The sequence below is a fragment of the Grammomys surdaster genome, unplaced genomic scaffold (genome assembly GCF_004785775.1).
Source record: "Grammomys surdaster isolate TR1022 unplaced genomic scaffold, NIH_TR_1.0 224, whole genome shotgun sequence".
In the NCBI taxonomy this organism is placed as follows: Eukaryota; Metazoa; Chordata; class Mammalia; order Rodentia; family Muridae; genus Grammomys; species Grammomys surdaster.
In genome coordinates this window covers 6,400,173-6,424,042 of record NW_021604669.1, presented here as the reverse complement: position 1 = coordinate 6,424,042, position 23,870 = coordinate 6,400,173, and the positions used below count along the sequence as shown (strand labels likewise).

At 42.0% G+C, this 23,870-nt stretch overlaps 1 protein-coding gene across 3 annotated transcripts in view; it reads right to left on the bottom strand.

The window, feature by feature from the left end:
- Zfat (zinc finger and AT-hook domain containing) overlaps nt 1–23,870 on the bottom strand; it is a 180,356-nt gene that overhangs the window by 58,499 nt on the left and 97,987 nt on the right. For all 3 annotated transcript variants that reach the window (XM_028773252.1, XM_028773253.1, XM_028773254.1), the window contains exon 11: nt 7,927–8,015. In XM_028773252.1, coding sequence (XP_028629085.1) covers nt 7,927–8,015 — 89 coding nt within the window. The remainder of the gene's footprint in view (nt 1–7,926; nt 8,016–23,870) is intronic.

The window sequence follows — 23,870 nt, the reverse complement described above, 5'->3', positions numbered from 1 at the left end:
GGGAGGGAGAGAGGGAGAGAGTGGGAAAGGAAGAGAGTGTCAACAAGTCCTAAATGAGGGAATATTCGCTTCCAATGTCATCAAAACCAAGAAGTCTGAGAAACTGTCAAATCTAAACAGAGATGTAAAACATAAGATACTTAGTAAACTGTTGTTTTGTCCTGAGATCCTAAAGCAAGAAAGGGACATCAACTAAAAAAATGAAAGAATGTGAAACATAAGATTCAGTTACTAATGTGTCAGTGTTGAACTATCAGTAATAACAAACTGCCTGTGCATGTTGGCTGTGAACAAGCAGACTGCAGTGGCACTGTAGCCTTGAAAGCTTTGGCATAACCACCATGTAGGAAAGTGTCTGAGTCAAGGAGAATGACTGGCTCTGGCTCACTGAGAACACCCCCTAGGGTTATAAATTCACTCACTACACATTTCTAAGATCTAATAATGATTACAGGGCTATAGAGAAGCCAAATTGGTATGGAAGATGGCAGTGGACCTTGGAGGAAGAGAGCAAAAGCTGGTGCCCTTCCCAGCCATCCTCATGAATATGGTCAGAGTTAATAGCTGTACAGAGTCACTGTCCAGTTTCTGCACAGCAACCCTCCTAAGAGCACCCTATGAAATAATTAGATTATTGTTGGAAGTTTTCAAAGAGGCAAAAAATGGCTCAGATTAGCAAAGGAGCCCCACAAAGGTCTACTCGTTGGCAAGTAGTGGCCCCGTGATATGGCACTCATCTACTTGCTGATGAACAATTCATACAACAGTGAAAAGAGCATTAGTATCTAGAAATGAATAAAGTGGAAAACATCTATAAGAATATTACAGTAAGTGCTTTACAGAGTTCAACCCAAACAAAAAGAATATGGGCACAATCAAGCTGGTTTATACCCCTTGCTTTTGGGAAATTGGAGTCATTTTCAAGAGATACGGGAGAAAGAAATGGAGTCAGCACCCTTTGATCACCCACTAGGTACCATGTACCAGACCCACTGTTCATAAAAATGATACTGCTTTTAATATCTCCAACACCAGGAGACAGATACCACATCAGTATTTTACAGGTAATAAGATTTATAGAAAGGAGTAAAATGACACAATCTACAGGTGGCGCAGCTAGGAACTAACTCAACCTTTTGCAGTTCCTAAGGCACCTTGCCTCTCGTGTTTTCAATTGCCAAAGGCAGTTCACCACCGCTCATTAGGATGACACCAAAGACTGTACTCATAATCTGCTTTGACTTTAGTTTCTAAGATATCTTTTTTTTTCATTTTTGTAATGTTATGGTTTTTACTTATATATCAAGGAGGTGATCAATTTAGGTCACATGGTTTAAAAATCAAGGATCAATCAGAGGAAATGGTTCAGTGGGCAAAGAGCTCCCAGGATAGTGAGGGCCAGAGCTCACATCCCCAGGATCCATGCAGAAGCGAGGTGGAGATGGCCGATAATCTGCAATCTAAGTAAACAGGAGGCAGAGACTAGGGATTCCTAGAACAAGATGAGCTGCCAAAACAGCAAGCTACAAGTGCATTGTATACATGAGCAGGCACACGTATATGTGAACCTCCACACATGTGCCCCACACATACAAACATGCATGTGTACACTCACCATACATCACCATTACCCTGTCTTCCAATATAATCAGCTCATATCCCTATTCTCCTCAATAGATGGCGTGTCTGTTTATTTTGCATTTATTTTTACAGAGCCTTGAAAGTAAACATAAGAAATATGGTTTTATCATTTTCATCTTCCTTTTGCAGTTTCTTATACAGATTAAATATCTCTCTATAAAAATGATCAGAGAGAGATTTTTAGACACTTTTAAACCTACAAATCATTCTGTTGTATTTTACTGATTTTTTAACTTAACCAGTACCCTATTCATGGATATCTATTTTTCATAAATGACCCTACACAGTTGCTTTGTATATCTTCAAGGATATATGCAGTTGATAAGTTCATACACGTGACCATTTTACATCCTCTGTGACACACCTACAGTTGGAACAGTAAGTGCTGCACTCATCTCCTTGGGAAACATGCCGTTTTTACTCCCCCAAACAGTATATGAACAGGGCTATTCCCTCATGGCCTTCAATGGAGTGTGTACTTGAACTTTGATATTTACTGATCCAACAGAAAAATAATCATAGCATGGTTTTGCTGACTTTCTTAATCAATAAAGTTGAACATTTTATCATGTACCCAAGTTATTCCTTTGTTTGAGACCAATTCTTGAAATATATTTGCCTATGAGAAAACTTTTTATAAAACTAAAAGATGAATTTAAAACATCATATAAAAATAATTCTAGCTGCTCAGCACTTCCCTTGAATTTTTGTCATCTTAGAATACCATTCTGAGGCTTTGATATTCCAAAGTATGTTAAGAGAAATCTCAGCTTCCTTGAATGAATGAGCTGATCAGTCAAGATAGGAAATAATGCAAGGAAAGACAGAGAGTATGGCTCAACTCAGCAAGGAGGGAAGATCTAAGCAAGTGTTTCTGTGTGAGGCTGTGGTTCATGGCTGACCTAGCTTCCCTGTGACAGTCATCTAGTCACTTCCTTTCCTGATCCCCTCACTTCTCTCTTCCCTTCCTCCTCACTTTCTTCCCTGCACACCTCCAGCAGCAGCACCCTCCACATCCACCTCATCTCTCACGATAGAGGCTATGTTTTCAGAACTAGTATTTAGACCCAACCTCAAAGGATGGAGGACTCAAAAGAATTAAGAATCTAACTCTCAAACTTAGATGGAGTGAAAGATGTGATACCTACAAAATGAAGCATCTTCTTTAGATGAAAAGCAAGACTTCATTTAAAAATTGTTTGTTTGAGCTACAATAACAACTCGCCTGGAGATGCATGCATACTGGACTAACAGTGGCATGAATGTCATGGAACTAACCAACTACTCCTAATTGTATTTATCCAGGTACTGTACATCTAGACATGATGACCAGCCCATTGTTTAAACCCTCCAGATCGGGGGCTGCCCATCACAACCAGGTACCTTCTCTAGTTCCTCTTAGGTTAAGTTTGATGGCTGTTGTGGGGAGTGGAGGAAGCCCTGAGAGAATATGTAAGAAGCCGGTATGTCCTAAGTGAAGCTGTATCATTGACTTGAGCATAACCATGACAAGGATCCCAGTGCCTCAGACCCAAGGCAAAGCCTTCCTGGGGTCAGGCTCAGGGAAACGGCAAAGCCTTCCCCTGGTTCCTGTGTGGATGTTGACAGTCTGTGCAGATACTATGGACTGTTACTTCTTCTTCCTTGATATTGATACTTATAGTCTGAGATTGCTTTGATACAGAGACCCACCTACATAAATGAGCTAACTCTGCCTTCTTGTTCACATCATGTATATATATATATATAAAATAAACCCACCTCCATAATTCAGATTTATAAAACAAACACACTGAGTTCATGGGCTGCTCGAGTGTTATCATAAAAATCCAGCTTTTCTATGTATGTGCCTGTTGTTCTTAAATCCCTGTTGCCCCAGTTAGGTCAGTCCTAAGCTATGCAAGGTCAAGGCATTCTGTGCCCTTGAGGATGCATTTGATTGCAGGCAGTATCTGTGATTTCTCAGTGGTGTGATGAGCTTGGCTCTCAACTTTATCACCCATTAGATTTTAGGAGACATGAAAATGCTTCCTGCATGAAGATGTCCACTGTGCAGTTATTTATAACAGCCAAAACTGGGAGCAACCAAAGGACTCAATTGTAAGGGGCATGATTAAATAAAGCGTAGAACTCAACACTCTGCAGCAGTGACAAGGAGCTTGTAAGTCTATCTCATGAAGTGTGAAAATGACTAGAAGTACTCAAGGGAACGCAATGCTTCTAACTGCACAGAGGGTCCTCTACCCTGCCTTCAGCTGGGAGGGTCCTATACCCTGCCTTCAGCTGGGAGGGTCCTCTACCCTGCCTTCAGCTGGGAGGGTCCTCTACCCTGCTTTCAGCTGGGAGGGTCCTCTACCCTGCCTTCAGCTCTGACTCAGAAGTGGAGCATTTTTAGCAAACTACCAAGACACTCAGCTATGCCACGGAACTCAACAAAGCTTTATCAGTGGTAAAGCTGATGCAGTGATTTCCATCAAAAAAAAAATCTCATTTACTGTTGGACTGCAAACTCATCTTTAAAAAAAATGCTTCAAAAGCACTCTAGATTCTATGAAGAAAGAAATTTATAAGCATTTTCAAGTCCTATTTAATGAATACTAAATAAATACATAAATAGAAATATGCCATTTTTAAAAAACAATCTAGGGATCTGCCTTACTTCAGTGTTTCCTGTCACAAGTCATATACTATAAATTATTAAATCCACCTCAGGAAAAGCAAGTTGTTTTCATTTTGCAAACCAACTGCAAAAGTTCAGTAGCATCTGCCTGAGGATCCCTGCCCACACAGAACAGTAGTAAAAAAGAGAAACCTGAGTGTTTAGCAGCATTAGCTACCAGGTGAAATTGGTTTTTCTGGCCTCCATAGAAAAGTTCCTCCACAGACAGATGTGAAAGGAAAAACTGTGGGAGAATATGATTGACAGAACAGTGTCCCTCTCAAGACTCCCATGTCCTAATCCATGAAGCTGTTTAACAGGAACAAAGACTACAGGAATTAGGTAGAGGTATTAGCTCAGAGGTAAAAGTGCTTTCTAAAATGTATGAGACCTGGGTTCATCCTTAACACTGAAGAAAACTCAGTAACAACTAAAGGACAGGAATCAGAAATTAAAGTTACTAGATGTCTGACAAAAACATAAAGACTTTACTTGGGTTATATGAGTGTCATCACAGGGACCTTTAAATACTTTATTATTTGAGACATGGTGTCCTGAATTCCAAGCTAGTCTTGAACTTGCTATATAGTCTAAGTTGACCTTGAATTCTGAGCCCAATTCTGTGTCTAATTCCTGAGTCCTGGGATTACAAACGTGTTGTCATTTCTAATTTACTTGGAGGAAACTGAAATGGAGTATATGATAGGTAAGCACTCTACCACCTGAGCCACATCCCCAGCAAGTGCAAAGTTTTCTCCCTCCCCTGCCTCCTCTGTGTGTGTGTGTGTGTGTGTGTGTGTGTGTGTGTGTGCACACTCCCATATGCAGAGTGTTTATATACCCATGTGCATGTGACCCTTAGGGCACATGGAGGCCAGAGGCCAATGTCAGGTTGCTAATCTTCTGTAATCAGTTTTCACTGTATGTCTGAGAGTTTTCTCAGTGAACCCAGAGCTCACTGAATCCATATCATGATCCAGTGATCTCCCTGTCTCCGTCTCCCCAGTGCCAGGATTACAGACATGCACCACTGCAGCCAGCTTTTTATGTGAGTTCTGGGGAGTAAAATAAGGACTTCATGCTTGTTCAACAAAGTACTTCACCAACAGCCATCTCTCCAATATCAACCCACCACCACCAGCTCAAAACAGATCTTTAAAAGTCAGAGGAAATTCAGAGCAGAAGACATGAAGGGACATGCCATGTTACTGGCTTTGAAATAGAAAGTGGCTATCAGCCATGGATTGCAGATGACTCTAGCAGTGAAGAAAGACAAGGGCATGGGGTTGAGACCTGGCCTTGCCAATGTTCTTCTTTGATATTAGGGGCAGGGGAACAGAGTTATAGAAATATAAAATGTGTGTGTTCTTTCAACACAATGTGGTGGTAATCCATTTTAGCAAGAGGAAATCAACCGGGGGGGGGATACAAAAGAGAGATTCCCACTGCCTGAATGATATGGCTGCTGTGGAACAACTTCATGCTGCTCTCTGAGCTAACTGAGAAACTTCACTTAGACAAACTGATACAGAAGAGCTAGAGGACTAGAGACCAAGGCTGGCTGTGATATTCCACAGCCTATGTGAGTTTCATTCTAAGCTCTGCTACTACTTGATAAAGAGGATCTTGAATTCACTGGCAGCCTGAGGGAGCCCAACCATGGCCCAGGGACCAGCTAAATGCAGCAACAGCAGATTCTGCACTGAATGCCAAGGACATGCCAGACGAAATACGTGGTAATTGCCTGTGTGGATGCTTGACAGAATAAATCCCATATTCATCTCCCGAGCACATAAGCCACATTCCAAAACCTTAGAAACTGAGAATTTAGTTCAGAGATAAAGGCTGCTTCACCTGTTCTGGTCAGGACCAGTGTAAACCAAGAATGAGTGCAAAGGCCACTGAGACAGGAACAGTTAGAAGAATTATCCCCAGTGGACCTAATTTCTCATCTACAAAGGCAGAAGGCTGCTTTGGTCCTCAGCTCTCTAGCATGGTAAATATACTACTCTTAGAGTATTATCTCCCGATGAAACACATTTATGTCCCATAACACATGAAATGAAGCCTGTGGTTTAATTTTATATGAAAATAGGGATAAAATTGAAGACCTAACAGATTCAGTCATGTGGTACTCCAGGTGATATGTGGGTTCCACCTTCACAACTCATGTTCACTGTAGACCAGATCAGCTACCTGAAAACTGTTTGCATGATTGTAGCTTTCCTAATCCCCTTCTTCTGCCCAAAGTCACTGAGAAGATACAGCATGAAGAGCACTGAACAGTGGGAGGATGCAGTCTAAGTTCTGGCTCCTTTGCTTTCTGGATGCTAAAAGTGTATGCCTACATACTCAGAGTGCTTAAGTTCTTCATCACATGAGGAGAAGTCCTAAGGAGCCATATAAACTGTTCTGAACATGGGATGAGCTTGTTGCTGGGAAAGGTCTTTCTCACCTCACAAATGACAGACAAGGTCAACATGACAACAGCAGCTGAAATCAGAGTCTATGGCAGAAAGATTAGAGCTGGTCAGCTCAATTCTTAGGCTCAGGTTTCTCATCTGATAAACAAGGGCAGCAGTATGTACCATGGGGAGCTCTAAGGTGACAGATATGAGCCTCCTTACACAAAGCCAGCATCTAAGATGTTCAGTGAGAGAGAGACCAAAATGTGGTGACTAACATCCATTCAAGATTACTCAACTCTATGGAATTGTAGAGTAGGCATTTTCAAAAAAAATTTTAGAGAAAAATGGTCACAAACCTTAAAAATTCAATTTCTCTGAGTACATACCAGCAGATATAACAATGTCAAGGGGCAGGATGACTTAAGTAATATGCAGAGATTTTATTGAGAAACATACTGGGTCATCTTTTTCCCTCTCCATAATGCCATGAGAGACTGGCTAAGTAAATACTACCAAATCCACTGAAGAAACATTACTTACAAGGATTAGAAAAAGATAGAGGGACTCTATCTTCAAACCCCTGTACATAATAGGCCAGTGGTTCTCAACTTGTAGGTTATGACCTCTTGAGGAAGGGGTGTCCAACAACCCTTTTACAGGGATAACAAATCAGATGCTTACATTATAATTCACAACAGTAGCAAAATTACCATTATAAAGTAGCAATAAAATAAGTTTATGGTTGGGAATCACAACAGCATGAGGAGCTATATTTAAGGGTCGCAGCATTACGAAGATTGAGAAGCACTATGCTAGGTGCTACAGTGGGTATATCAGAATGTTCTCCCACTCATATAGAAGCCTGTCAAGTGATTTTTATCACACCTGTTTTACTGGGCAATTTACCTGCAATAATCCAAGATCTGAAGTTATGGATACACCTCCCTATGTCTGTATTTTCACGGACCACCACCATACCCATCGCAACTCACTCCAGCTTTGAGTGGGAAGTTCATGCCTTGTTTTCTGTCTGCATCCTCTTGAACACTCTTCCTTGACTTGGTTTCCAAAACACAGAGAAACTCTATGCTTATGGAAAGAGGGAGCACAAAGTAAACTCCACACATGACAGCTAAAGGGCTGGAAAGCAAAGTCAATGCCACAAGTGCTGTGTGTCCACTTGTGTCCTTCCCCACTTCCACCTCGCATGCCTCTTACCTTGAAGGAGGCATGCTGCTCCATGTGTCGAAGCAGCTGAGGTTTCTGGGCTGCTGTGTAGTCACACACCGTACACTTGAATTGCTTCCCTGGAATGAAGCGGAGGACAAAGTGATCATTGCCAGGCTGGTAGCTCCTACATGTAAAGGGACCATGTACACATGTCCCTTGTCAGGTGGGAGAGCAAATTCTCAGAGGGGATCAAGAAGGCAGTGTACAGATGCAAGGCAGCATGATCAGTTGTCAGCAAGGAGGAGCAGGAAGGAGCTCACCCACTGAAGGAAGAGAGTGGTCAGCCTTGGCTAGGAAGGTTCTAGGCAGTAACATTACAGCAGACTCCTAAAGGGAGAAAAGCATATGCCCAGCCACCTCCAGAGGACACTGAAAAAAGAGGTGTTCACAAGAGACAAAGAGAAAGCGGGAGAGAGGGAGGAGATGGAAGGAAGGAAAAGAAGGAGGGAGGAAAAAAGAGACAAGAGGGCGAGAGACAGAGAGAAAAGACAGACAGAGAAAGAGAGAGAGAGAGAGAGAGAGAGAGAGAGAGAGAGAGAGAGAGGTGCAGAAGAGCAGCAGAAAAGGCCACACCATGGTCAGAAACATGAAACAGCCACATGTTCCTCCTGGAACGAACGTGTGCAGTCTACAGGAAGTGAAGAGCTGATCTGGAGAAGAGGGAAGCAAAACATTAAGGATCCAGGATTTCACAATGAAGATGAGATCCTGAGCACCAGAGGAATCTGTAGAATGACTTTTTACATGGAGAAAGATCACCGTGCAAATCTCCCATGCTGGTGGGAGAGTCAATAGCATACCTTCAAAAGTGCCAAAAACAACTTCAGAGAAGATCACTGCTTTAGGAACATTCAACAATCAGGTGAATGGGTGAACATGTAAAAGCAAAGAAATGGATATGTGGAACACAGCACCCTGCTCTTGATGAGAGTACCCAAAATCTCCATTTGCAATCATACAAATATGTAATCAAACATAAGTATGATCTACTTCCTGCAGTAGTAAATGGTCTTAATGGTGCCAGCATAACACGATCACAATTGCTGCCTCAGCAGTATGGATCCAAGGAAATTGTTGCTCCTCTAGGGAACTCCGCACACTTCTTCAGACCAGACTAGTAAGACTTCTCCACAATCCCATTCCCTATCCTCCCGTTCTGAACCCTGAAGTCAAAACAAACTGAGTAAAGGCATAACTGGTCTTTGACACCTGTTCCTACCAAAGTAACCACTAGGGCAAGCCAATGGTAGACGTCACTTCTGGTGTTACTAGATGACTCTACTACCTGAGTCTCTGTTAATAATCTATGACCAGAAAGCCTTTAGTCTTTCGTACTACATCACTAGAACCTATGTGTCTCTCTGATTAGCCACTGAGTATCCTGGTGACAATATCCATATCAATCATTCTCTATAAATTGATGCTCCACAGGGTTCTAGCCCACATTCTTCTTATTCCCTACAGTCTGGGCACACACTTGAGGCCAAAAATCTACACCCTCTACTCAGTCTTCCTTCAACCCAACATTTGAAACAACACCCATTGCCTTAGTCATTGTTCTATTGAGGTGAAGAGATAGCAAGACCAAGGTAACTCATAAAACAGAGCATTTAATTGGGACTTGCTTACAATTTTAGAGGATTAGTCCATGATCATTAAGGAGGACAGCATGAGAGCACACAGCCAGACATGCTGCTGAAGGAGCTAAGAGTTCTACATCTAGATCAGCAGGCAGCAGGAAGAGAGCAACACTGGACCTGGCCTTGGCTTTTGAAACCTGAAAGCCTACCCCTAGTGACACATTCCAACTAGTCTACAACTCCTAATCCACTTCAAGTAATGCCATTCCCTGATGACTAACGATTCAAATATATGAATGCTTATTCAAACTAGGACAGCCCACTCCCAGACAACCACAGGCTTGTAGCCATATCATAATGGAAAAATGCATTCAGTCGAACTTCAAAAGTCTCCATAGTCTTTCACAGTCTCAAGACTTCTTCAAAGCCCAAAGTCTCTCCTGTGACTCGTGGCAATCTCTTAAATATAACCTCCTATAAAATCAAAAATCAAAATAGAAAAACAGATCACATACTTCCAATATACAATGGCACAGGAGATACATTACCATTCCAAAAGGGGGTAAAGAAGACACTGTGAGAAAACACTGGATCAAAGCAAGAATGAAAACCAGCAGGGCAATCTCCAAATTCTGCATCCTCATATCTGATATCAAAGCACTCTTCAGATCTCCAAATGCTTTCAGCATTGCTGAATGCAACACACTTCTCTGTGAGGTATGGTTCCACTCCCTCTTAGCAGCTCTCTTTGGCAGGCACCCCAAGATTCTGGGATCTCCAATATCTTGGGGTCTCCAACACAACCCAGGCTTCACCTTCACAACTTCATGAAATGGCCTCTCTGAGCTTCCATGCAGGGACACCTCTGACATCCATTTGGCCCTTCCACAAACCCTTTTTTGTATTCTTGAGTCTAAAACCAGAACCACATAGCCAATGCTACTTGCTGAGGCTGAAACTTGGTTCCATCACTCAAATATATTTTCCTCAGCTTTCTGATATCGATAGTTTCCTTCACTGCTTAAACTTTTCTTTAATTCCCTTCTACATGTTAGAAGGGTGAGTGGGTAGGGTCTTGCCCTGAGGTTGCCACTCTCTCTATTCCATTTAGCATCAGGCTTTTCTTACAACTACACCCTATCCAACATTTTACCACAGTGTACTTCCCACCCCACACATAGTAACTACCTGCTCACAAGATGGGCTGCCATCAACTGCCTTGCATGTTTTCTCTCAGCAACTCAGTGTCTAGGTGCAGACATATATGACCATATTTCATTAAGTTGAAATGGGCAAGACACAAACAAGAAAGCTTTTATATTTTACACCTAACAGTCTTCATACAAGCAGCAAAAACAACAACCAAAAAATAGATGGTTCAAAAATATTAATACTAGAGTTGTACCTCTCATCTTAAGTGTATAAACTCCGAAGTCTAGATTTTACTCATGTCTGTGTGTGTGTGATACACAAATGCACACCCATAATCACACAATGTATGTATGCACATGTGTATGTACATATACATGTCACATATATGTGGCTGCCCATATAGGATGGAAGAAGGAAAACGATCAGCAGGAGCTGGAGTTGGAGTTACAGTCAGTCATGAACCAACCAATGTGGCTGCTGAAAACCAAACTCTTCCTTCAGAAGAGCAGCAAGTGCTTTTGACAAGTGAGCTGTCTCTCCACCCCAATTTTACTAAATCTTCAAGTCCATACTTTGGATTTTTTTTTCACTAGTAAAGTATGCAAGTTATAATTAGAGAGCAATTAATATGTTTTCTTAAAGACATTACCAACTTTTCCACAGACATAAAGCCACATGGTTCCTGCATATCACCAGTATAACCTCAGCCATACACACCATTCCATTGACTTATGATTCAGGAGACAAATATAGCACGGCTCTAGCAGCCCAAGAAAATACTTGATTTCTTTACTATTATAGTGGGAAAGGGAAGTGGATAGAACTCTTCTCAGTATCAAACAATAAGATCATAGACTAAAATATTAAGTACTAAAGAGAAGTCTTGAGGTACTAGGAAGCTGACTCAGCAGTTTACGATACACATTGCTCTTGTAGAGGACTAGAGTTTGGTTTCAAAACACATGTCAAATGGCTCACAACCACCTAGTTCTAGAGGATCCACATCCCCTCTAACACGCACACCCAGAGTAAAATAAATCTTTAAAGAGTAAAGCCTTGGCAGACAGGTGGGGGTTATCTCTTGGACTGTCCTGACTAAAATGGGAAAGAAGATTTCAAGTACTGGAACCTTTGTTCAATAGTCTATGGCCCATGGAGGAAGCAGTGTTGGCTCAAGTGGGATAACTAGTCTTATACTATAGTCTTAATGTGTATTTTGTTCAATTTTAGGCTTTGCTGTTGCTCTCAGGTACATCACAATGTGTCTTAGTTTCGTTCCCATTGCTGTGATAAAATACCATGACTGAAAACATTTATTTTGGCTTATGGTTTCACAGGGTTAGAGTCCATGATGGTGGAATAAAGGAATATCTGAGAGCTTATATATTGATCCACAAACCAGATAGAGAGAGAGAACACTAGGAATTACATGAATTTTTTGAAACTTCAAACCCCACCATCAGTGACACACCTCTTCCAAGGTCACACTTTAATCCTTCCCAAACAGTTTCACAAATGTCAGGAGCCATAATGAGACAAGCTATTAATTAGCAGGTGATCATCCTGAAATGCTTGCCTTGGATTATTATATAATCTGTGACAAGTGAGTCTTTATTGAGCAAGATTGTAAGGGACTTATTTTAGGAAAGATTCCTGCTATTAATATGCTTTTCCTATTATTATTATTAAACATATGTAACAATCACTAAGTAATAGCACACCCCTTTGGAGCAGATTTCTGCAGATCCACGAAAATGTACTGTCTTGTACTGATGCTATATAGACAAATAGATGACTTCTTAAGTCTTAATGATGATCCTATAAAAATTCCTAAAATTATATCAATGATTATTAAGCTCTTTTATAGTCGGACTGCTATTAGGTCCCTTTCTGATAGTCAAAAGTGCAATGAGAACTCTGTCAGTCTCCCAAGTATCATCAGTTAATTGCCCTTAGATAGTAACCAGACTTTCTCCAGCTCAGAGCACATTCCAAGAGGTTGTAAAACAATTAACCAAAGGTCACTAAAAGGGAACTCATGATTTATTATAGGTGCTAGGATAGAAGATAAAATATTGCCTGGATTTATCTATACAAAAATTCACTAATTTCTTAGTTATAGTTTTAAATTTTCAGTGAACCTGTGGAGCTAGACAGGTGATGGATGTTTAGCCAGATAATTACTCCTAATGGATATGCATGTAAACATTCTCTGTTGTAAACTTCTATTTCAATTTATGATTTGATTTTTGGTGTGAACTTGTAATGAACTTTGTAACATGTGACCATGTACTCTGAAAGAAGCATAAGTACTGAAGACAAAGACAAAGAGAGCAGTAGTAGGAGTAGAGTAGTCATAGATATAGTAGTTTGTTAGGAGCTGTTTGTCCTTTCCTTTCTTTTTCTACTGATTAGAATTTTTCCTTTGTTAGAATTTTTTTTCTTTTCCCCATGTAGGACCTTTCCACTTTTCCTCTTAGATAACTTTCATAGGAAACCTTTTACACTTAGTAATAAACTATATAATAACTTCTCTAAGTGTTTTTTCTTCCTGAGACCTCAGACTAGCAGGCATAAGCTAGAGCACAGCAGCTCCTGCTGAGAGAGTACAAAGGCTATTTGCCTAATCCTCTGCTGTTTTGGGGCTGAGGTACTAAGTGTAAGAAACTGACATTTCTGGCTAGAGGATACCAGAAGGCAGGTTCAGTATGATAGCATAGTAAATAAACTTTTCTAGCATAGATAAGTAAACTTTTGTTATATAGCAACCCTAAATATCTTGTGAGACCGAAGTCTTATCCCTTGTAAGACCCAAGGCTTTACCTGGAATCTTATAAGACCCTAGGTCTTACCCCCCTCGGATGCTCTTCCTTCCCCTCCAGCTGCCTCAAGAAGAACCAACAAGGAGAAGAAAGAAGACTTCTCTCTCCCCCTAAGCCAGGGCTGGCACCAGGCACACCAACTGGGGATCAACTATTTCAATATATGAGACTAATGAGGGTCATTTTCATTCAAACCCCTACACAGAGGCTCAAGGTGTACATTATTGCTGAAGACATAATGTACTTTGGAAAAATGAACTGGAGGATCCTAGCTGCATCTGACTTGAAAGCCTCCACCCTGAGGACAAGCTTTCATAATATTGGAAGGTGCTAATTCCAAGAGATGGAAACAACAAATACTCCTAAGCCTAAGTAGTTATGAACAACAAAGACAGTCATCATAGCAGAATAACAGCAGTAGTGGCACTTATATCTTGGAGATAACAAGAAGCTCTCTATTTAGAGTAAAGGCCCCCTCAGCATACAGAAATCCTGTCTGATACTCAAAACCAAGGCAACTACCCACTAGTGAGGTTATGGATCTTAGAGGAGAGCTACTACTGCCACTTTATTAAACCAGCACGAACTTAACTGAACTTTAAACATTCATTATTATACTGACAGATACAGTGTAGCTCTCATTACTCATCAAAGAAGCTTCTCTTTGCAACAGAAATGATTACTGGAGACCACAACAGGTCAAAATTAAAAAAAAACAAAACAAAAATCACAGACACACAAGTGATTGTGGGATGTCTAACCCAAACTGACACATCTACAGCACAGTCCTTGCACTTAAGGATTGGGGGACACTGATGGAAATCAGCTGGGAGCCAGAGGACCAGAAAAGCTGTAGAGAGAAAGTATCTCCTAAAAATGACAAAAAAGTTATACCCATGATATGTATAACTTGTGGCTGCCTAAACAAGGCCTGAATAAATACAATATCACCAGATATGCTAATATTGAAAAGGATACTTTTATGGGGCTCCACCCACAGGCAAAGAACTACAGCAACTGAGGACGGCTGAGAGTGGAGAGTTAGCCTTTCCTAAAGATGAGCCCCCTAATTGGTTATCCAACACCAAGTGTCCATCCCTGAAATTATATACATGCAAGTAACACTAAACAAACTGAGCAGGTGGCATTTATATATTTAGGGGCCTGTGAGTGAGGAGTGTAACAATAACAAAAAAATGGGGTCAAGAAGAAGTGGGGTGTGGGGCACTACATGGGAAGGACTAGAGGGAGGAAAAACTAGAAAAATTATGTAATTTTATTTTAATTTAAAAGATAAAAAAAAATATTTAAAAAGGAAAAAAACAAAACTTTGAAAGAAAGAAATGGAATGACCTAGTACACAAGGCTCTGCATCACACAAGGAAAATGGATGTCTCTAAAAGGACATGTCAACCCTGGGCAACCTAGTCAGACAATAGATAGAGCCCCAACCATCAGGCATGAAAGAGTATTTAGCATGATCTTTGTTGCCTAATTAAAACAATGGAACGCAGATTTATGACCAGCTATCAAGAAGCAATTTTTAGACTTATCAGGTTGTTCCCAGCAAGAGATACCTGGAAATTTTGAGTAATGTGGAGGCCAAGCTAGTGCTTCCTGGGTTAAAATGACCTCACTACACTGCCAACGAACATCACACAGCTGTATGTGGATATAAACCACATAGTACCCAAGAAAGCAAACAAGAACAAAGCAAAAGAAGAGGTTGATTTTTTAAATTGTCCACCTTTGCCTATAGGCCTCCTTACTGAACTACTGGACATCTTTTAGCAGAACTAGAGCTAGGAGTGTATCTTCCCATTGGGCACTAAGCCAGGGATGCGTATCATCAGATTAGGGATGGCAAACCAGAACCAAATAGTTTTTTAGTTCATAAACTGGGGCAGGAAAGCCCAGACTCAGATCCAGGTACATTCTACCTCCAAACACAGAGAATTTCATCTAATGAGGGCTGAAAAAACTACTAATAACCAGGGTGGTCAGTACCACTCACACATAAACGTGGGCTGTTTCACAGACTGGCAGTCCATTAAAAGAGATACCCAAGAAAAAAGTAGCAGAACTGAGTTCCTGGGATCGATCATTCTTCCCTGTTTATCAGGGGCCACAGTAGAAAACATGATACACAGATTCTTCTCTACTGTAAGGATGACTAAAGCACAGGACTGGTGAGCACATAAAAATAAGCCCCTGAGAGATGAGACAGGGTACAAGCAGGAGACCAGAGGGAGCCTCATTTCCACAGGGGCTTCCGGGCTACTTGGTGGCGACCCTCCTTCCCTCGTGCTGTTATTCATTTCCCTGGCATTCTCTAAGGGAATCCAAGCTTAACTTCTAAGTGAGGCTGTCTACACAAACTAAGGATAGAGGAGAAAAAAATGTAACAATTGTGTTAACGTGCAAGCAGTATGGAATCAGTGTGTTTATAAAAGACTGTTGGCTCCCGTCTCCCACAAGCTCTTGGCCTCTCTACCCACAACAAAGGCTCAAAGCCTGCAACAGCTGCATGGGCCTTCAGTCACATGATTCCATCTCGCCTGTCTGCACTCCACACACCCAGAGCCTGTTCTTCCCAGTTGTTGGGCTGCATCTCAGGTCACCCACATTCTGTTGGCTCAGTCACCTGCATTCAAATGTCACGTCTCCTGGGTCATTTAGCAGCCATCCAATATAGAATAACAGTCCCCATAGCACACTTTACTGATTCAGTTTGAGTACTAGGAAGCTCATGATGTTTGTATAGAAACTGAATCATGTCTTACTTATATTTTTACTTTCATTCCCAAGTTTCCTCAGTAGTTGAGATGGTTCAAGATTTCCATTGTAACACAGCATGTCTTTATTGATTTTTACCATGTTTATCATCTGTCTCACTCACTGGACTTGCAGCCTCCTGACAGTGGAAGTTTATACTTTCTGCTTGCTGTCATCAGGGTTGTCAAATAGAAGACTTACTTTACAAATGGCTAGAGCAGTTAACTAATGCACCTGTGCTGAGCTGTGAGCTCCTTCCCGGCTGTGAGGGCCTACTGAAGATGAGGCCAGTGAGCACGTAGAACAGCATTCACTGGAGCTGTGCAGACACCCTTGTACAGGTATCTTTTATTTGCCATGTGATTGTTGTCTGGAAGCTTCCTGCTTCGGTCTGCTAACCTAGGCCCAGCTCTAGAAGCTTCTCACCTCCTGACAATCTTATCTAGGCTTAGAATATTTTCAGCCTCTGAGACTTACTATAGTTTGTTCTGGTCGTTGACTGGCTGGTTTAACTCCACTGTTCTGGCTCAAACTCCTCTCTAAGCTGACTGAATCAATCTATCCTCCACGCTCCCTCAGACTCTCCTTAATTCTCTGTTTGGTCTCAAACTAACCTGCAATCTGATCTAATCTACAGGCTCTTTCTCATTCTCTGGCTCCTTCTGGCCTCACCTGTGCCTTCTCTCTGCAACCTTTCTCTGTACAACTGTTCGGTAAAGCTGACTCCCTCTCTCTCTGCACTGCCCCTCGAGTAGCTTCCTTTTCCTTCACTTCTTGTGAGAGTTGGGCATATCCTACTCTGTCAAATTCATTGCTTTGTCTGTCACTCAATTAGGCATCACTTTCCAACATGGATGCTTCTTTCTACAAATGATTTTACTTTCATTGTTAGGGAATTAAGGGCACATCTGTATCCTAGTCAGAGGGATTAAAGGTGTGTTCTAAGGGCTGAGCCACACCACAACTAGAAACAGTTTTTTTTTTCTGTAAATAATACAATCTTGGGGTTTAAGTTCGATCAAATACCCTGTAACACACTCTGTTTCCCTCTCCACAGTCAAGCTGTAGGTATGACTGGAGGTGGAACATGGCCTAGGTACCATCTCCAGTTCTAGTCACAGGGGACTAAACCACGTTAACCACCTGTAAAACAGGTGACCTGAACTAATCCAGGAATGGAACTATTTTAAAAAGTGGCCAATCACTGGGCATGGGGGGGGGGCAGTGGCAGAGAGAGAGAGAGAGAGAAAGAGAGAGAGAAAGAGAGAGAGAGAAAGGAAAATGAAAGAAGCACAGAGGGGCAAGGTGGACAGCAGAGCGCAGATGGCAGTCTGGCAGCTGTGTTCAGTCACTCATCAACTCTCATGAAACAGTCGCTACATGCCAGAGCCATGCCTGACTACAGGAGACAAGAGTGAGCAAGTCCATGGAGCTGGTCTCTTTGGGGCTCATCACCTAAATGCAAGAATGCAAATAAGTTATTATGAAGTGTGACCAAGAACCATTACTGACACAGAGTGCTGAGTATGAAGCCAGTGGGTGAGAGGGGCCATGGTCCTGAGGCTGCTTTATCAGGCAGGCCCCAGTGGGGATGTGACATTAAGTTGAAATAGACAGTGAAAAAAAAAAAGAGAGTGGCTAAGTAGACAGAGCCAGCTTTGGGGAGAGAAATAGTCACTGTCTCTGTAGAGCCCAAAGGACTTTCACAATAAACCACTGTCTGTTTTGACTCCTCAAAAAGGTTCTGTCAACTGGCCAAGAGCTCCAGCACAGGTAACTGCTAAACCAGTAGAGAATGCACAGCTCCTCAAGAGAAAATAAAATCAGCTTTAGCCCACCAACAGAGATCTCTGCGAAAGCAAGCACACAAAACCCTAGAACATATGTTACAAAAGCTTCATGAAGCATACATAGGTCATTTAACCTGTACAGTACTTGCTCACCTTTATGAGTGTTCAGATAAATACCAATTATAGCCCAGAAGACTTGATATCTATTGCTAATCATTTTTCATAACACATAAGTGCTAAGAATGAACACATTAGGATAATATACTTTCGAATCTCTGGTAAAAGTACTTAAAGAGTAAAACAGTGGGTAATTCACAGGAAGAAAAAAAAAGTCTTGTGGTAGGAAGTGTCCTTAGGAGGGGTCCTATTAAGGAAAGGTATGCATGAAAAGACAGCCCTTGATACACAGGCTACAACAACTGAAGGGTAGAAAAGAAGTAACAGACTATCCAAATTAAGGAGATGGTTAAAAGTCCTGGGTCACCACATTAATACAACACAAAGCCAGTTTACCAATGGGCTGCACACCCACCAAGAGTGATTACAGCATCAAAGTGTCATCATAACTAAATAATCATAGACACATAAGCTTTACCTATGGTCAAAAAAATATCAGCTAGGAGTCACTCCCCAATGACAGAACTGTGCAACCTATATGAAGGTGGTTTCTTGTGGTTTAAAGTCATCTGTGCTCTGGTGTAATGAATCCCAGGTCATCAGCATCATCCCCGGTAGGGTAGGATGATCTCTCTCCAACCCAAGGTCCAGAGGCAGATCAGGCACTCAGGAACAACAATGGAACCAGTAGCACCTGATGTTGAAGATTCAAAAGAGTTCTTGTCTCTCTGAACTCCAGACTGGCTGTTTCCTGATTCGGTTCTTGGTCAGGTTAAATGTCTTGAGTCCTTATTCCCAAGAGAAGGGGCCCAATTTATGTTTAACTTCAGCTATTGTTCTCTGAACCAAGATTTAATTTTTATAAACAATCAGAAACCTGATCCATGTCCTTCCTAGAAGAAATATGAATGAAAGCGGAGACAGCCCTGCTTTGAGGGACTGCACCACAGACAGTGCTCAAGTTCTGCAGTACTGGCCTCTTGAAGGATGGTGGCAACACAGCCTTTCAACTACAAATGGCAGTAATTACCATCTCAGTACTCAGGAAATTTTCCTTCATTGAGTTAAAAAGTCAAAAGCATGACAACCTGGATGAATCCCAGAAACGACTACACCACACATACTATATAAACCCAATGATAGAGATCTCACATGCGCAAATGTCAAAGACAGTGTGAGAAATCAGAAGCAATTGCCCTAGTACAGGGAGACTGCAAGGTCTGTAAACTCTGCTCCATGTCCTCGGCTATCAAAACCTCTTCCATTTCTTCCACTAATAGGAGCTCCTGGCTCATTCTTCGAATATGGGCAGATGTCCACTGATGGATTCTGACCTACTAGTCACATCCTGGGTGCCAGATACTTTCTAAATTCATCTGCTGCCAGACAGTGGGAGAAATGGAATCCAGTGATCCTTCCTCAGCTCCACCCTTGTTCAGGCCCTAGCTGGGGACAATAACTTGGCCTACTCTATGCTGATGAGACAGGGAAAGATCTGCAGTATGGGAAGATGGACTGTGGCCACCCAATGCCCTGGTCCAGCTTAGATAAAAGGCCCAGCAGACATCTAGGAGTTGCTGCCCATGTAGTGCCTGTTATGGAAGAAGAGCAGGTACACAGGTGGTTACGGAGCCAGCAGAGCATCACCTCCAAGCTGGAACAGGAAGTTATACTGAGGCAGATGCTGAAGCACAGAAACGTGCTTGCCCACAGCGAGGCGAACTCTGAGCCCTACGCCTGCTCTAATGCACATCATGAAGAACAACTGCTCTAATGCACATCATAAAGAACAACTGTTATCTTGCCTTTATCCACACCTGCACCTGCTTCATCAGCTGCTCGGCTACTTTAGATAGAGTTTTATATAAAAGTAATACAATGACCAAAGAACCTTAAGCCACTGCATTTGGATTCTGGCATTTGGACTACATCTCAACACAAAGTCACAGTAATGGAAGATGCCTGCCGACTGAAGGCAACTTGCTTGCAATGTCTGTTAAATAAACAGCACTGTCAAATCAAAGTTTACATGTACCTTAGAACTGAAGGGATACTGAAGTTCTCAGAGAAAGAATTTCCATAAGCCTAAACTGTTATTAGCAAAAATATCTACAGGAATAAAGTATAAATCTCTCATGACTGTTTATCCAGTCTTACTGAAAAAGGTGATTTTTGCATAAGTAAATTCTTAGCAATTTTTGGAAAAGTTACTTTTTTTTTTTTTTTTCAGAAAAGTAGTGTTTACCCTTTTTCTACAGTGATACTCTGATATTCTCTATGGCTCTGTGCCCTGAGGACAGAATGCCCAAGAGAAGGTGGATTTGGTTTCCTCTGGGTGATTCAGCTACAAGTACCCACTGTTGCACTGTGCTTTTGAGAACCCTGGCATGTAGAGGAGCAGGTACAAGGTCCAAATCCTTGGTGTGAGCCCACTTCCGAAAGGTAGCAGCCTAAGAATACCCCATACCTGCCACAAAGGCAGAAAGTTCTCAAATATGAAACCAACACATTACTTCATACAGAGAGAAAAGGAAGTCTGCAGATATGACCAAGCTCTAGCTGAGCCTACCTTGGAATATGTGGAGCCTCTAACGGCATCTGAAGAAGGAGGCATGAGGATCAGAGACAAAAACAGATGTGAGGAAGCAAGGACAGACTGAAGGACACTTCTCTGGCGGCTCTCAAAATGTAGGAAAAAGCTTCCAAATCAAAGGGCTCATAGGTTGTGCACTACACGGGAAGGAAGTGTACTCTGCCCAAGAGTTTCATGAAGAAGTGCAGCTCAGCTATGCTGACACCAGGGTCACAGACTGTGGGCCTCCAGAGGCATGATGTCATGAGCCCACCATTGCCCAAAGCCCCTAAACCTCTGGCAATTTGGTACAGCAGCAGAGGAAATAAAACCCGGTTACAAATCTGCTAAGGAGGTGGTACAGCAGGAAGTGTTAGTGAACTTGTCCTAGGTGTTCATTTCTATTCTTCCTAAGACAAAGGCTAAAGACATGCACACGCACATGCACACATATAAAGTAGGATGGTTACTTACATGAACCTGGGTAATTATGGACAGCCACACCACAGAAGTTCTTCCTGAAATGGCTAAACACCCTCATGGATGGGCACGGCTTAATATACTTTATAAAACTCATGTTCTCACCCCTTTTACCACAGAATGTTGGTGGGACCAGTCTTGTAAGGGTTTCCTATACGTAATCATGGCTACTGCTTCAAAACACCAGTAGCTGTGTCATGCCAGAGGACAGAGTTCTACATGACCTTTTACCTGCTCTGCCTTCTTGCTTCTAGCAGGCCAGCCACACAAAGGTCGCCACCTACAGCAAGGAAAGCATCCTGCAGGGAGCATCCCCAGCTCTTTGCTGCTAGAGTTTTGCAGAGCCACAGCTCATAGTTTGAGCATCAGCAGTAATTTGTATAATGGCAAACCAGAACAGAAATAGCTTCAGCAACAAAAATACAGCATAAGATGTCTCTGTAGTTTAAAAAGTTGAATTTCAAGCAACTGCAGACTGAGCCTGCTCATGACTCTCTGTCATTAGTGAATCAATTTTTATACAAAGAGGAAGGGACCAACATGGGGCAATAGTGCAGAACCAAAGAAAAAGAGAGGAAGGAGTAGGGCACTAGGCCTCTACTGGAGAGGCAGACATTGTGCCAGGCATCCGTCTGCATGAAAACCCTACTTCATTTAATTTGAGACCTCAATCTACACATCAGGCTAACTGTCATGTAAGCTCACAGGCATATGTTGTGCGATAGCCTCAATTATTTTTCACAGATCTTGTATGTAGTTCAGATAAGTCTGAGGAAAAAAAGAACTTCATATAGACGAACGAGAGTGCACATATACAACAATCCTCTTGGCCCTTGGCATCAGCTCACTTTCTCCCCACACCACTTAGGCAGCAGCCCACAAAGACACATAGGAATCTGCAGTATCTCTCACCTGCCCCATGCCCACATTTCCTGACAGCCTTTTTTATAGGGGAGAACAGAAAGGATGGATGAGATTAGGACACTGTCCTAGATGCCAGCCTGTTTTATGAGGGTGCATGTTCTTATTATGTCCTTCTTGAATACGACAGTTATGAGTAGTTCGAGCCATGGATGTACTTTAACCCAGAGTTATCGTACTTTCTCTCGGAGGACAGAAAAGGAAGGAAAGGAAGGGGGAAAGAATCCTGGCATCACCTGAAAATATTCCAACTAACGAGCAGTTACAAGAGCTCTTATTATGAAGTGAGGGGAGACAAGTTGCTTTCTGAACTCAGCTGACTTCCAAATCCAAGTCAGCTTGTCTAATTATTACACAAGGGCTTGAAGTCTGAAAAAACCCCTCAATAAATCTTACCAGAAAAGTTCTTCCTGAGTGGATACAACAAGGTTGAAATAAAGGAAGTAAAGACTCCAAGGAATTAGCACAGAACCTCAAAGAACCACGTGTTTCATGACGAAAGAATTCACAGTTGATTATGTAACAGGAAAAGCACCATGGGATCCATCCTTCCTCATCAGCCACAGACACACTGAATCAAGTGGAAAGCTCTAGTTTCTGCACCATGAATATTTCTGTATAAGGTCGAAATGTGTGTTCTCATGGTTTCCCCCTAAATTCTTGTATACCATTGACTGATCAGGCCCCTAACAGATCAATTTCATACTGACAGGGAGACCTTTGTAAGCAAAATCCTTGTTCAGATGGGCCTATCCTTACTGAGTTACAGTAATGAGTTCCTGTGGGAAAGAGAAATGTACCACACAGGGATATATCACTTTAAATAAGCCAATAAGTGTGAAAAATTAGATTCACAAGCAGGTAGAAGAGAGGGCGATGAGTCACTCTCTTCTTACTTCAATAAGAGGTCCCCAGGAAGATTCATTGAATAGTGACTTCCTCGACTGTGTTTTAAAATACCTAATTCACAAATACTCTATTTACCACAAATATCTGAGATGAAATGGTAAGGAAATACCTGACATTTTTTAAGTGGAGCAATAGCCCAGCTTCTCTATGTGAAGAGTTTTAGATTTTGTTTTTCATTTCTACACGGCACAAAAATTTACTGAACACAGGTGCTGTTCTGGGATTGCATATACAAGACAAATGCACCATGTCCCATGCCTGCTTGCTGAGCTAAAGACCTAGAGGAAGACACAGAAAACCCATAAACAAGAGAACACCACTATAGGACACTGGAGAGCGACAGGGCTAAAGAGAAACAGAACACATGGGAGGAAAGGGCATGAGGTTGCTGCCAGGAGAGCTCCTCCAGAGCAGAGGCAACAACCAAATAGACAGGACACCTGAGAAGACTGCTAAGGAGAGGAGCATGTGACGCAGACAAGTCTGGACAGCTGGTAAGACTTCAGACACATGGTACCCAAGAAAGACACACTCAGAAATTCTTCTGTTGGGAAGAGAGAATGTTCCAGAATGGGGATAAGGAGACCTACCTATGAGTCCAGCAGATAACATCAGGCAGGGTTAGAAGAGATGAAGGCAGAGAGGAGATGGGTGAGCTACACTGACCACACAGACCCCTCAACGAACTTGAGGATTGGCCAGGAGGCAGAAGTTTAAGGCCAGCCGAGTCTACAGAGTGAATCTCGTGACATCAAGGGTTACACAGAGAAACTCTGTTTCAGAAAACAAACAAAAAGAAAGGAGAAGAGAGGAG